Source organism: Alligator sinensis, unplaced genomic scaffold, assembly GCF_000455745.1.
Source record: "Alligator sinensis unplaced genomic scaffold, ASM45574v1 scaffold1192_1, whole genome shotgun sequence".
Lineage (NCBI taxonomy): Eukaryota > Metazoa > Chordata > Crocodylia > Alligatoridae > Alligator > Alligator sinensis.
In genome coordinates, this window is record NW_005842376.1 from 653115 (window position 1) to 668376 (window position 15262).

At 43.4% G+C, this 15262-nt stretch overlaps 1 protein-coding gene across 1 annotated transcript in view; it reads right to left on the minus strand.

The window, feature by feature from the left end:
• Positions 1 to 7662: 7662 nt before the first annotated feature.
• The window catches only part of BMX (BMX non-receptor tyrosine kinase), a 41694-nt gene continuing 34094 nt past the window's right edge, over positions 7663 to 15262 (minus strand). Inside the window, exons 16-19 of the mRNA XM_025210852.1 lie at positions 11814 to 11878; positions 11190 to 11308; positions 8551 to 8708; positions 7663 to 7737 (exon numbers count right to left, since the gene is read on the minus strand). Coding sequence (XP_025066637.1) covers positions 7663 to 7737; positions 8551 to 8708; positions 11190 to 11308; positions 11814 to 11878 — 417 coding nt within the window. The remainder of the gene's footprint in view (positions 7738 to 8550; positions 8709 to 11189; positions 11309 to 11813; positions 11879 to 15262) is intronic.

Sequence of the window (15262 nt, forward strand, 5' to 3'; positions counted from 1 at the left end):
TTTTATATAACAGCTTATCTTATATTGTTGTATTAAACTTTCCATTGGGATACATATTTTTGACATCTAGAGTGCAGGACAAGGCTGAGTTCCAGGGCTGGCTGGAAAACAAGATATCCCACTTTGTGGCAGAAAAATCAAACGTTCACCATGTGTTTTTGTTCTGCATTGGTACAAAACTGAGAGCTTTTAAAATGCTAATGAAGAGAAGAGGTCCTGGAGTAGCTAAGTGGTTTGCACGCTCACCTGATTTGACCTTGGTGCTCTGTGATATACTGGGTGATTGCTCCAGCTAACAGGTTAACTGGGGAGGGAGCTTTGCAATTCTATACCACGTGGGCTCTGGGCAAGCCAAGAGACCATTAATACAAATTTCCCTGATTGGCAAATCTAGTAAAAGTGTTAGAGGCAAAATCTTGGCCTCTGTGTAGCTTTTCATAGCACCATAGAGAAGTAGGGCTGAGAGGTCATCTAGTCCAACACTGCCTGAGGTAGGATCATCCCTATACAAACCATCCCACACAAATCCATTGTCTAACCTCTTAGTGAAACTACATAGTCAACCAAAGTTGCACACAACACAAGACATAGCATTCTAACATGCTGCAGGTAAAGCAGGGGGACCATGGTGACCATAGTGCCAATGTTCTGCTGCTACAAGGGTGTTACAATAAAATCTTGCTCAATAGACCCTGAGTGTCGGGGAAAGACCCTGTAGCCAGGAGGGGTTTAAGTCCCACCAGAAGCACTGGCACATCCCAATCAAAATCTCAATGCATTAGAGGAAGTCTTTAAAAGAAAAAACAAAACAAAACAAAGAAACAATGGAAAAAAAACTGACACATGCAGCAGTAGGGTTCTCTCCTGGCCTCATGCAGCATCTAGCAAAGCCCAGAAGAATGGGAAATACCCACAGAAGGACATAGGAATAGCTATGCCTAGATCATCCCTGAACAGGGGCTGTCTAACCTCTTCTTGAACAACTCCAGTGATAGGGAGTCCACAATTTCACTAGGCAGTCTATTTTACCGCCTCACTGTTCTAACAGTGAAGACATTTTTCTTGATATTCAGTCTAAACCAACTTTGCTGCAACTTCAATAGATTTCTTTGGGGAGTGATGGTATACTAGGGAGCAGGAAAAGCACACAAAGTAAAAGACTTACCCACAAGTGGTCCCTGCATTGAGTGGTACCGAAAATAGTGTGACAAAGGTGCTGTAACAGTGGGGCCTTTCCCTTTAAGACGTGGCAGCCAGCTTGGCTGAGGGGCTGCAGCTGTGAAGGCTAATGGGGGGAGAGGGGATGCTGGGAGTCAAAAACACTAGCAAGCAGAACTAGGGAGAGGCACATGGGAGAAACATGAGAATGGGGAATTGCTGGGCTACGTGGAGGACATGCCCACTGTAGGAATGCCAGAGTCACATGGACCTCTCCCAGTGTTTTTTGTTTGTTTGTTTGGTTGGTTTCTTTTGTTGGGTTTGGTTTTGATTTTGTTGCTTAATTTTTTAAAAGACTGTATAATACTGGTGTGTGCTGGAGATGCCTCAGGGAGAAAAAGCCAGCTGTTTTAAAAGACACTGTTTATTACTGGGGCTGCCTGAGAGATGCTAGGGGAGAAAGCGCCTGGTTGAAGAAGTCCGGAGGTGGCAACCTGCTACAAGTACTTATTGCACATAAGCTTGTGCAGTCATCTGTACACACCAGACATGACTCAACCACCATTATCTTAGCATTTTTGTTTTCACTACAAGGGATTCACTATAATGAACGTAGGAAATGCACAGGCTGTATTTATAAAAGGACTTTGGCTTCTAAATCCCATCTAAGCACTATCTTTGGTGCTGAACGCCAACCTGTAGCCTAACAAGATGAGTTGGTGCCTGGAACAAACCCTACAGGAGGCTGGGGGGATGCAGTTCCAAGAGTGGGGACAACACCCTTGCACATGCTGGGAACTCCAAGATAGTCCCTAGTCGAGCTGCTGGTGCTGCCACCACATGCTCTGCCTATCCTGGCTGTTGCTCCTAAAGCAGTAGCAGCCAGGAACTGTTTTGGAATTCCCGACATGGACTCTGCAGAGGCAGGGCACAATTCTGGCACCCCTTCTAACTTGGCACCTGGGGTGCATGCCTCAGCCATTCCTAATTATGCAACTTGGAGCCTCAAAACCTTGCTCTACAGCTATCTAACCTTAGGAATATGTACATTTAACCAGTAAAATTTCTCAGGTATCTACGTATCTGGGTTAGGACCATGACCAGAACTACTTAGATTCCGACAACCAGGCACCTTGTTCACAACTAGGTTCCAAGGACTAGGCATTTCCCAAACTCTCTTGCATTTGAAGCCTGATCCTATAGGTATTTATAGTCTGGAGAAAAGAAGACTAAGCGGGGGATTTGATAGCAGCCTTTAACTTCCTGAAGGGTGCTTCCAAAGAGGATGGAGCTAGACTGTTCTCAGTGGTGGCAGATGACAGAACAAGGAGCAATGGTCTCAAGTTGCAGCAAGAAAAGTTTAGATTGAATATTAGGATAAACTTCCTCTCCAGGAGGGTGGTGAAACACTGGAACAGATTACCTAGACAGGTGGTGGAATCTCCATCTTTGAAGGTTTTTAAGGCCTGGCTCGACAAAGCCATGGCTGGGATGGTCCTGCTTTGAGCAGGGGGTTGGACTAGGTGACCTCCTGAGGTCCCTTCCAGCCCTCATTTTCTATGAGTCTATGACTTTTAAGGGCACATGCATGTGATGCAGAGTCCTCTACAAAACAGAGCAGCAAAGTGACATTTAACTTTAAATGTTTTTTTACTTACAAAAAACCTGTGTTGGACAAGTGCATCCAAAATGACAGATGATACAATCAATACAGAAATATTCAGGCACTGGTATTTTCTCCACAGAGGTTGAAAACTGAAGGGCTAATGAGAGTGTCATGCTCTGTAATTATGACATCAGAAATCATGCTAACCAAGCATTAGAACATGCATTTCAGAAGCACATCTGGAATCACCAGTAGCATTGAGATTGGAGCAGCATTGTAGATCAGGACAAATGAAGCATGCAAGTTTAAAACCCTTGCACAAGCTGCAGTGCACAATGTTTTACTAGGTTTATAATAAATGGCGTTGTGATATATCTTACTGGTGCTCTCTGCAATAATCAACTCAACCAAGTAAGAACACAGTGCAGTGCTTGATGTCATTGGTTTCTTCATTCCATAAAAATTAAGGGAACTTTTTTTCACTGTCTTTACTGGGGCTAGCATTTGACCTTTAATTTTAGTTGATTTTTGACTTGGACCAATAATTGACCAGCAGGTAATCTTTCTATTTTATGAATGTTTCAATAGAATGGTATTGGATGCTCAGATGAAATGCTGTTCTGAGTTAATTACCACAAATACAACTGACAGAGTAGGCTTGAACACCAAAACTGCATACATGCACGTAGGTGGGTGTGTGCATGTACACACAACTAAAAACTCACACCCACAGATTATTCAGCTCATATCATTGGAGCATATGTCACAATATTGTGTTTTGATTGTCAGGTTCTGAAATCTATGTTTGAAAGCTGCTTATTTTGAACTTTCCATCTACCTCTGTACCTTGTTCTGCTTTTCAGTTCAAACAACCAGCTCTTTGCAAAAAAATCCAAGTGTGTAATGTGCCGTCCATGTTGTAATATCACCAGATGCCTTGTGGTAATTCCATCAGCAATGCAAATTAGGAGATGCAGGCTGCAAATCAGACAGTAACCACACCTGTCTATAAGTAGCACACGAATTCCAGTCAGTTAAAGTCAGAAACATCTTATCCAGGGGTGGGAAATCACATTAAATGTATTTGAAAACAGTTCCTCATCAACTGAATTTTAGTAAACTGAATTTGGGTTTCTCTTTGCAGCACTGAACAAACCTCTTCTCATATATATTTAGGGATGCGCACCACTATGCATCAAGCTGTATGACATTTGCAATCAGATGCAAAGTTACAAGACAACAGTCATAGGATTCTGATACAAGCACCTTCCAAAACTCATTTGATATGCTCCACTTGATACCCTTTGAGAAAGGGGACAAAGGATATAGATACAAGCTGTTGGGATGTAACAGTTACATCTTCACAATTCTGTAGTGATACAAGTCCGACAAAGCCACTTCAGCTGTTCCCCTGCTTCATCAGAGGTCAAAGTGAGGGCAGCTTACTTCATTTGTCTCCCAACAGGCTGATACAGATGTAACATTTAAGTCAGGGGTAGGCAAAATATGGCCCACGGTCAGGTGGTTAGATCTGGCATGCGTGTGGCCACCTTCCAAGTGAATGGTTCTGGCTCATGGGCAGGTGGTGGCTCCAGCTCAGGCATCCACGTGGTGTCAGGTGGCTGGGGCTGCTTCCAGCATGCCGGGTGCTCTTTCTCTCTCTGGGCTGGGGCTACCCCAGCACAGATGTGGAAGCTTGAATCCTCCAACACTTGTATCACGCCCTGCCCCTTCTGACCAGTCTGAACCTAGCAGGTGCTGGCCACATCCACAGCTGCTCATATGCTACAGTGCTACACCTGTGGGTGCATTCAGTTTTCCATGCTGGTCACAGCCCAGAGCCCTCCCTCCCGCCGCCCCCAACTCCTTTAGAGCCCTGGCCCAGAAGCTGCTGGTCGCACTTGGGTAGTTGTGGACATAGCTGGCAGCTGCCAGGTCCAGACTGGGGGTGGTGGGAAGGCACGCTAAAGCTGTGGGTGAGTGGACGCCAGTGCTGGGGGACAAGAGGAGGGGTGCTAAAGTTGTGGGTGGGCTCAGGTTTCCATACTCTTTGAAGCCCTGGGAGGGAAGGACTGGGAGAGAGAGAAAGAGAGAGAGAGAGAGAGAGAGAGACTTGTGGCCCTCAACAGGTCACAAAAACTCACTGTCAGCCCAAATAATTGCCTGCTCCTTATTTAGGTGGTAACAGCTGCTGTATGTTCCCAAGCACAAGCTCCCCCTCTCCTTTTAAGGAGGCTGCAACCAAAAATCTGTCCATTCCCAAACAACGCTGGTCCAGAAATCTTTGGATGTTCATCAAAAGTACTAAACAAAGCTATGATGACGTTCAGAGGAAAGCAGTGGTCATGCCTATTACCATGAAACTTGATGCTAAGAAAAGAAAAACCTGTGAAGACCAACAACAAGCACAGGCTTCAGACATATGAGGAAAGCTCACTACAGGGCCGCAGAGCTTACATCTGCATAGCCTCAAACCATGAGAGCAGTTTGATAAGAAAAAGGTTAAAAGTTAAATGAAAATAAGGGAAAGGCCAGGTAGAAGGGTTCACTTAAAATCAACCAAGATACTTACTTAACCAAAACATGAACGCTTTGCATATTGAATCAGACTTTAAAAAGAAAATTAAAAACAGCCAAAATTTCTATGCTGATTTAACTGGCTGGTATGTAATAAATCAGCCACAAAAATGAATATTATGACTAATATGCCTATTTACTAATGTTGCCATAAATCACCAGCTTTAATACTTTATCCAGGCTCTTTGAAATACAGTTATACTATGCACATTCTTTCTGCACGTTTAGCAATAATAGAAACATGAAAATGCAAACAATGAAATGGACAAAGTTATATATTATGAACTGTACTAGCCATCTATAGATTCATCATTATTACTATAATGTCAATTAAGACTTTTTTTTTACTTCAAAGCTATCCATTATTCATTAATGATCAATTATGACAAATATTTTGACATATCAAGTATAAAAACAATAAAATAGATTAAATGTACAAACCTGGGTTGCTAAATTTAGGTTTTTTAATCTATAAATCAAAATCAAAATCCTAAATCTAAATCTATATGTGGGCACCTAAATATATGACCACGTTTTCTGATGTGCTGGCAACTTGCATACAAGACAACAGGAACTCCAGGTGCTTAGTACCTTTGAACTTTTGGGTGCTTTTATTCAGGGGCTCAAATATAGATATGGGAATGTCAGATTTCCAGTCCTTTAGTCTGAAGCTTTTTCTTACAGTTATGACATTTCAAATGGTATTGTTTGCTTCAAGTTTCTTGCTTTATGCATCAGCTACTAAGTTTTCAACTTACTAACCAAGGGTCCTGAAATTACTCAATGCTTCTTGCTAGGTGTGGTGTGTGTACATGTGCAAATGCTACTGGATGGGTTGCTACTGGATGTAGATACCCATCCTGGGCAGCTATCTACAAGTGCAGGTATTTGAAAGCAGATTTGCTCTCACCCTTCTCTGCTCCCCTGCAGCAGGGGGAGCACCAGGGGGGCTGGCAGGGAGCACAGGGCCAGGAGACAGCTGTCTGCTGATGGGGCTAGAAGATTGCATCCTGCCTGCTGCCTGCCTGCTGCCTAGGCAGGCAAAGCCCACACCGGGGCAAGGAGCTCTTGGCCTTGATTCTGGGATGTGATGAGGAGCTGGGGTCAGGAGCTCCCTGCTGCCGGGGTAAGAGGATGTTGTCCTAGCCTGGGGTCTGCCACTGGAGCCTGCTCCAGCAGTGAGCAACTCCCAGGGGCAGGGAGCAATCTCCCACCCCCTGCTGCCCGGCTGACTGAGAGCAAATTTGCTCCAGGTTGGCTGTCTACATGTGCTTTACTGCACAGTAACTACTCCATGGTTAATTTGCTACCTGCATAGACCAGTTTATTGCACAGTAAACATCTGCACATGTAGATGGTGATGCTTACTGCTTAGCAAATTAGTCTACTGCGCATTAAAGCATCTTGTGTAGATGCACCCCTTGTCAAGGTTAGAAAGGGAGTTAGAACACTGTAGTGCGAACATTTCCCCCCTACTTGTACTGCAAATGCCTCACAGGATGAAAAGAAAATCAAACATATGCTTCTTGGGCTAATTCTCATACACACTGGCCTCAATAGGACTTTTGAGAAAACAGAGTCACTATTTCACCTCCAACAGCATCAACACTAATGAAACTAACCCTAGAGCCACTAGTTCCAGGCACTTGCACCAGTTATGAATTTGACTCATAATGGGTTTATATAAACATAAAACATACAGTAATGTGTTCTGACATGAGAAAACCTATGAAATATATATGTATATATATTTAACACCTTAACATTTTTCAAATAAAGAAAAAAATAGTTACAATCTGGAAAAGTCTTAATATAATGTATACTGTACTGCATTTTTGCATACTTTGAAGTTCAATGAGACTCGTACTAAAAACATCAACGATATTCTTCCACTCTGTGCTTCCAGTCACCTATTTTGAAAATCACAAGAGCTTTCTAGAGCAGCGGTTTTCAACCTTTTTTCATTTACAGACACCTTTGGAAATTTGAAATGGAGGTGCTGACCCCTTTGACTTGTAAGTGTGTGTCAGTATTCACATATGTTTGACTGATCAGAATAAACTTTTGTGGACTCTTTAGGCATAGTCTGTGGACTCCCAGAGGTCTTCAGACCACAGGTTGAAAACCACTGGTCTAGAGCAAAATTCTCTTTAGTCAAAACCTCTGATTGAATTAAACAAAGGTTAATACAGAGCAATACTGTGGGCTAGACTCAGACAGATTTCACAGTCCACTCATGGCTATTAGCTCCCACAAAGAAGGCAGTTGATATGTCTATTAATATGCATAGTCATTTGCTCAGAATTTTTTCTTTTCCATCTTCAAAGCTTGTCATCTTCTCTGAGAAGCTCAAGGAATGACTGAAGCTGAAGAAATGTGGGGCGCTTTTCTGGTAGCTAAAAGAAAATAAAAAATATATATAAAAAGGCTCAACACTGAAACTATACATTTGTTGATACTGTACTTTGCATTCATTTTGCCTAGCGACAGCATTCAGAAGTACATGGAAATAGTGGCATTTATATGGTAGGGCAACCTATACTTTTGAGAGCATTTGGTGTTTTTAATTTCCTGTGTTGCTGTAGCTTTCTAATGATATCTTTCATACTCTAAAATTGTTTTTGTTCAAATATAAGGTTTTTTTAAATCATTTTGTGTGCCTCATACAAAGCTATTGATCATCATCAATTTATAGTAGCATAATTAATGCTTAGACAGTTTCTAACAATTCAAGGGGGATACTCCCAGTATAGAGGCTGGTAAAAAGAGGTTGGAGAAAGAGGAACAATAAATCAGGCTTTTCTTTGGCCCTAGATGCAGCATGGCAGACATTGGTCCTTAAGAAGAACTTGGATAAGTTTACACTTGCAGGAGTACGAACATTAGGAGAAGTCCCCCAGACTCTAAATCTGTCTTCTACTTCAAAGCACATTTTAACATTATTTGCATAGCTTCATTATACACTAGCTTCTGGAGGGGAGGGGAGGAATCAGCCAGATACCTTTCTTGTCTGTTTTTCCATGCCATGCTTCTTATTAAATATTCTCCTTTCCTTCAGTTTATTGTTGTAGACTGTTATATGAAAACTAGCTTCTCTCTATAACTGCTTTTCTGTATCATAGAGTTTCCTGTATTAATTTTTTTGCACCTCTTCTTAATGAATCACACTAATTATTATTTGTCCAGCTCATATGGACTAACGTACATACCTCATGCCAGCAGCTGTACATTATCTGATAGATGGTTTCTGAGGCGAGCTGGGGTCGATAAAGTCGGTATCCCTCAGTAACCTTCTGAATCACTTGCATATTATCATACAGCTCATAGGGTTGCTTTCCCAAGGTGAATACTTCCCACATTAAGATTCCTGCCAAAATATCCACAATGTTTAAAGTCCACGTCAAGACACTGAAGCAATACCCATCCAACACGGTGGTAAAAACTGATGAGTCTTTTACTAGAAGCATTTTCCCAGAAGATTTACAGGGATGAATGACAAATGGTGCTGGTATAATTCAGCCTATTCTCAACTATAAAAATATTGCTGTTGTAGTGATAGACAAGGCTGAATGGTACAGATGCATGATGGATTTGTTCAAGAAATCACAATCTAAAAAAAACCAACTTATATAAATGCTATGAGAAGAAAAGTGACACAAAACCATTACTAGAGGGGTTTTGTAGAAGAGTGGCTTACTTGACTTAACTGATATTTTAGTGAGTGGCACTTGCATTCTTTTAGAATTAGAAGATTTAAACAGGATTCCCAAAAGACCTTATAGTGGTTTTATATCTGCCATACTTAGCAATAAAGCCTGAGATCTCTAGAAACCATTAAGACAGAGGGAAATATTACTGTCACAAATATCACAAATTGATGCTTTGTGATAATTTTGCAATAAAAAAACTCTCAGGCTGGTGAACATTGAGTGACATTCATGTCAATTGCAAAGGGAATTGTTTCTTCATCACATGCAATATTCCCTACAGTGATTATTTTTGAAGTATTCTTCTGTTTGTGTTCATTTCAGAGCTATCAGGCCTTGACTCCTCTGCTTCTTCAAGACATGAGAATTACAGTAGGATAGTAATACCATGAGAAACAGAATCTGGATTCATGCTTTCCCTGTGATTCTCCTGTAGTTTCTAAGAGCCATGCTTACACTGCTTCCCCAGCACACCTGCTACATTGGAGTAGTCCTTTCCCATCTATTCCTGCTCATATGTATGAAACCCAACAATGAAGCAACCAGTAGCTAGATGATTAGACATCTGAACTGGGTGTTCATTGTGTTCTGGCAAAGACCTAACATGAAGAAATTTTTCCAACTATTTGAGTTGGTCTAATAAAAGATATCAGATTTACCCAAAGAACCCTGTCTGCCTATGTGCTTAGACCAACCCGGCTACAACCTACACCAGGGGTCAGCAACCCCCAGCACATGTGCCGAGCATGGCATGCAAGGCCATTTTGCTTGGCACGGCACAGCCAGCGACGGAGCCCGGGCTGCTCCCAGCAGGGCTTGCAGCATCCCAGCTGCCTGCTGGGAGCAGTCCAGGCTCCCGTCTGGCAGCAACTCCCCAGAACTGGGGCTGGCTGCAGCCGGAAGGCTGCAAACAGCTGCTCCGGGCTCTGGAGCCCTGGCATCAGCTCTGTACTGGGGCATGCACCAGCGCCTCAGAGCCGGCAGTGGGGGAGGGGCCTGAGGCAGCGCAACCCCAGTCTCTCCCCTATTCTGTCACCGAGCTGGTGACTGGGCTCTGGAGCCTGGTGCAGCAGTTTGTAGCCAGCCTGTGCTCTGGGCAGCTGCAGCAAGCAGCGGGCAGGCTGCAAACAGCTGCACTGGGCTCCACAGCTCCAGCATCAGGTCCATGCTGGCGGTGACTGCGTGTGCATAGAGCTCATGCTGGAGCTGTGGAGCCTGGCACAGCTGTTTGCAGTCTGCCTGCTGCTTGCTGCAGCTGCCCAGAGCCCAGGTTGGCTACAAACAGGTGCGCTGGGCTCCAGAGCCCAGTCACCAGCTCTGTGCTGGAAGTGGGGGAGAGACCGGGGTTGCGCTGCCTCTGGCCCCTCCCCCACTGCTGGCTCTGAGGCGTGGGTGCATGCACTGGTACAGAGCTGATGCCGGGGCTCTGGAGCCCAGCACAGCTGTTTGGAGCCTCCTGGCTGCAGCCGGCCCCAGCTCTGGGGAGCTGCTGCCAGCTGGGAGCCTGGGCTGGGGGGCAGGGTCAGCAGGGCTGGGGGCAAGGGGCAGAAACAGGGAATCCTGCCATGTACACCCTGCCCTCATTTTGTTTTTCTGGCATGCCGGCACTCCTGCACCTTCCAAAGTAGGCATTGTGGTCTTTTTCAGCACTCCGGCCAAAAAACATTGCCTACCCTGATCTATACCCCTGAAGCATGAAATGTGTAACCCACGTTTACTCAGGCTGGAGCTCTGCCCCCCTCTAGTGGCTGACTCACATGTAGACATTTATGAATCTGTTAGAGTCTTTGAGGTAAGAAAATGGGTCTTTTTAATTTGGACAGCAGGGACCCAAGCTGTAGAGCAGGAGGTCTCAGGTTCAAGCCCTGCTGTCAGCAACTCACACTAGAGCACTGCATTAAAAACTTCTTCACACTACATCAAAAGAAAACTATTAGGACTACAGCTGTATAACACAGGGCACAGTTTGATCTACTGTTGTTGCACAGCAATGTTAAGCAGCTACAAGCAGTGAGTATTTTTGTAAATCTTTGAAGATAGTTGTTGGAGTCTGTTTCTTTTAGCTTTTCAACTATGAAATAAAAGTTGCATTTTCTACCTTATTAAGCTCCTGCATTACATATAGCACCTCCAATACGTACCAAAGGCCCATACATCTGACTTGCTGCTAAACTTGGTATAATGGAAAACTTCTGGTGCTGACCATTTTACTGGAAATTTAGTTCCTAGTGAACTTACATAGAGGTCATCCAAAACATACCTGCAAAGCAAGATCCAGTCTTCAGGTTATGACAAACTTACAGTGATATATTGCTTGCTGCATTTTCCTTTAATGTTACTAGAACAACTATCCAAAAAGCTTCAGATTAGGCTGAAACCCAGACTTTAAGAGGTGAGGACATAGAAACTCTAACCTTGTCCTACACAGGCAGGTTGCTACTACCAAATTATGGGGGGACCCTTTATATTGTATGGCTTTGTAAAACTGAAGGCAACAGAAATCCAAACTCATGTGGCTATCTCAAAAAGGAACCATTACAGAAACTCTCTCACCTACAAAGTACAAATCTAGGGTTTCTTTAACATCACAATGAACACCCTGGAATGAGTTATAATTATTAACTCTCTACAAGACCTGGGACTTAATTTTACTTGTAAACAATTCATTAGCTTTTTTTCATGGCAGCACTAGCTGATTAATCAGAATAAACCAAGTATGATTGAAATTACCACACCTTTTGATAAAGATTCAATGTGTAGCTTACCTAGCCATTCCAAAATCAGATACCTTCACAGTAAGATCTTTGTTAACCAAACAGTTCCTTGCAGCCTTTATTGGGGAAATGATAAAATAAACTGAGTAGTCAAAATCAAAAACAAAAACAGGTGACATTACCATTTGTTTACTCAAATATAAAATGACGCCCCCAATAATTAGATTATATATATGGAAAATGTATAAATTTGATACATATTTCCAGGTATAGAATCTAAGTATTGGAGGTCTGTTTTGAACATGTCCCCTTCCCACTGCTTTCCCAACATGTACCCTTTCCCAACAGGGAAAATGAATTTGGGATGCCAGGTAGCCCCTTTACCCTACACCCCACTTAGCTTCTTCCTCCTGCAGCCCTTTGCCCACTCCTTACTGTCAGACCCTGCTCTCCCTGAGTATATGCAAGTGAGGAACAAGTCTGAAAACACTGACTTTGAAATAAACATGATGGTAGCAATTTGTACTTATATGTACTACAAGGGGTTTTTTTGCTTTTAAAAAAAATACATTTTATGTTCCAGGTCAAATTAACCAAATCAGTTCTGAATCCTACCAATTGAGCAAAACTCAATCATTCAAATCCATGTGGTGCTACCATTGGCAAGTATCCTATTTCCCAGACTTTTCAGCCTGGGACTTTAGATACTTCCAAAGCCATGGCAGGGATCCTACATGGAAGCCCAAGCCCAGAGATCTTGGGGGGTTAGATACCTCCAAATGTCACTTGCCCTTAATCAACAGGCTAAAGGAGCAAGCTAGAGGGAAATGCCCCATCTCCATAAAATAGGTGTGTAGCTAAGATCCTTCTATTGGGAAGCTATAGTAGACTCGTAGGGAGTCCTGGCTGCAGTGTAAGACAGGTCTCCACTCCCTTCTACATTTAGTCATTCAAAGGTCAGCAAGAAAACAACCTGACTGATACTATCCTGGTACCTCCGCTGCTAGGTATTTTAAAAAAAAATTAAAATAAACATCCTTCCCTCCCCCCTCCACACACTAAACACATAACAGTTTACAGCACTTTACATAACACATTTGGAAACTAACATAAAATCTCCTCATTTATATGCTTTGACATCTACCGTTTCCTCCATCTATGTGCTTCTTATGGAAATGGGAGGCTTCTCCCTAGCTTGCTCCTGTGGCCATATGGCTGAGGGCAGGTGAAACTTGGGGTCATCCGAACCCCAAGCCTCCGGGCTGGGGCCTGCACATAGGATGCCTGCCAAAAGACATTGGAAATACCTGAAGCCCCTGGTGGGGGTGGAGGATGTTTGCCGGTTCTGGGGCCGCTTCCGGTTCTGGACTAACTCGTGGATTTGGACTTGATTTGGCTTGGAACAGGAAAAAATTGTTAAAAAAACAAAAGGGTTGCCATCAACAGCTTGGTCTGCAGTCATGGCATAAAAGGGAGGGTGTCAGAGTTCACTCTGGCCTGGTACTGCAATACAGCAAACCTGGTACCAGTTCCCTGTGGAGCACCCACATAATTTTTTTTAAAAGGAAAAAAAAATGTTTCCCCATCAGCATATTTGTTCCATATAGGCCAGGAATGGGTTAAGTTTAGCCCAAAGGCCAGATCCAGCCCATGGCAGAGTCTATTTCCCAGTAGCCCCTATGGCAGCAGCTTTTTTGGCTGCTGCTGCCAGACCCAACCCCACTGCCTGGGCCCCCTAAATCATCCTCCCTGTACCCACCATTGGAGGCAGGACCCACATGAGCAAGGCGGTTGGGGTGGGGTAGCGGCTGGGAGCAAGACAGGTGGGTGAGGCTGGGGAGACCCTGGAATTTTGGGGCTGTGACAATGTGGGGCTAGGACTGGGGCTGGGACAGAGCTGTGATCTGCTGCCTGCATGCCCCTGTGATGAGTGCAGGTTCCCTAGGCAGGGGCATGGAGGGAGCAGATTGCAGTTCTGCCCTGGTTCCCTGCTGTCACTGTCCCAGATTGTTGGAGCAGCTCCCCATCCATCCCATGGGGCTCCTGCCAGTCTCCAATGGAGACCCCAGGAGCGGCGGAGCTGTGATAGCACAGGGCCTAACAGTATGGGGTTACACAACTGGGGCTCTGCCCCAGACTGGGCCCAAGCTCTGGGCCCAAGCTCATGACCCCATGCTTTCATGGCCCCACCACTCCCAGGGTCTCCACGGAGACTGTTGGGCAGCCACACAAGCGGAGGCTACTGGGAAATAGAGTGAGGCCACTGTGTGGACCAACCATTTTGTCCACCCCTGATATAAGTCGCATTTTATTGTCACACTCACTGTTGGCTGCATTTAATCAACTTCATATTTTGTTTCCATTACTGAGCACATGCTGCTTTTAGAAGCACTTTAAAGATGGGCAATGTATTTAATGTGGTTTTGGTGTATATGAATGTAATATGAGGGGCTTCCTGCCCCCCAAATTGATTGAGGGGAAAACCCTTGTCTCATATTTGAGTAAATATGATATTCATTTTTATCCAGAAGAATTTCCCAGAACTAATGGAATCCTTCAGTTAATACATGATGAACTCGTTTCTATTTGTAGTAGTAATAGTATTACTATTACTACTATTTCCTCTACTGCCTATCATTTATGCAACACATTTTGATGGTCAGTTTCAAAAAGCAGTTTACAGTGGAGGCCCATATCTTCATTCCACTCGTCCACATGGACAAAATGGACTTGCACAGGGATAGCCAGCAAACCCACAGCAGAGCCAGGAACTGAACTTCAGTTTCTCAAGTTGAGTCTTAGTCCAATGACTGTGTTGTTTGGGCACTCTGCATCAATATTTACCAGCTCATTCAAAACAAGAGTAACAAACTTACTGTAAGTGAATGCTGAGTGGGTTATTTACTATGCACTATAAATAGAATGGAATATAGAGACATTTTAAGCAGTAGTGGAAGTCAATAGGCCAATAAGACCCCAATTCTGCAAATGCTTATTTATGCTTGCTGTGTCTTAAGGCTATATTGTCTATCTGTATAATGATTAGGTCTGGACATTGTTTGCATCTGTAGTCTTCCTTTCAAAGACAGGCTCAGTTTTTTTTCCTAGCTAGCCATGACTTGTAACTCTCAGGAGCAAATTTTCAAAAATTACCTTTTTATTTAAAACTTGTCTTTTGCCCATGTAAATTGTCTGGCACCTCAGATTTTAAAAAAATATGTCTATTTGCTTTGCACACACCGCTAAATTATTAAAAGACTTAAGTCTTGAGCATATGACAGTATTGTTGGAGACTCAGAGGCTGGGTTGAAGGCCCATTGCAAAGTTACTCCTCATGTGTAGATTCTCGCATATTGTCTCAAGGAAAAGATGAGACTATCATTTGAACTTGTGAGTCTTGAATATGAGCCTCTAGGATTTAGGATGATTTTTAAAATTAGTTTATAAAATAACCAATTTCTCCAAGGCTCTTTTGTCATTATTTTTCAACATGCATTCCT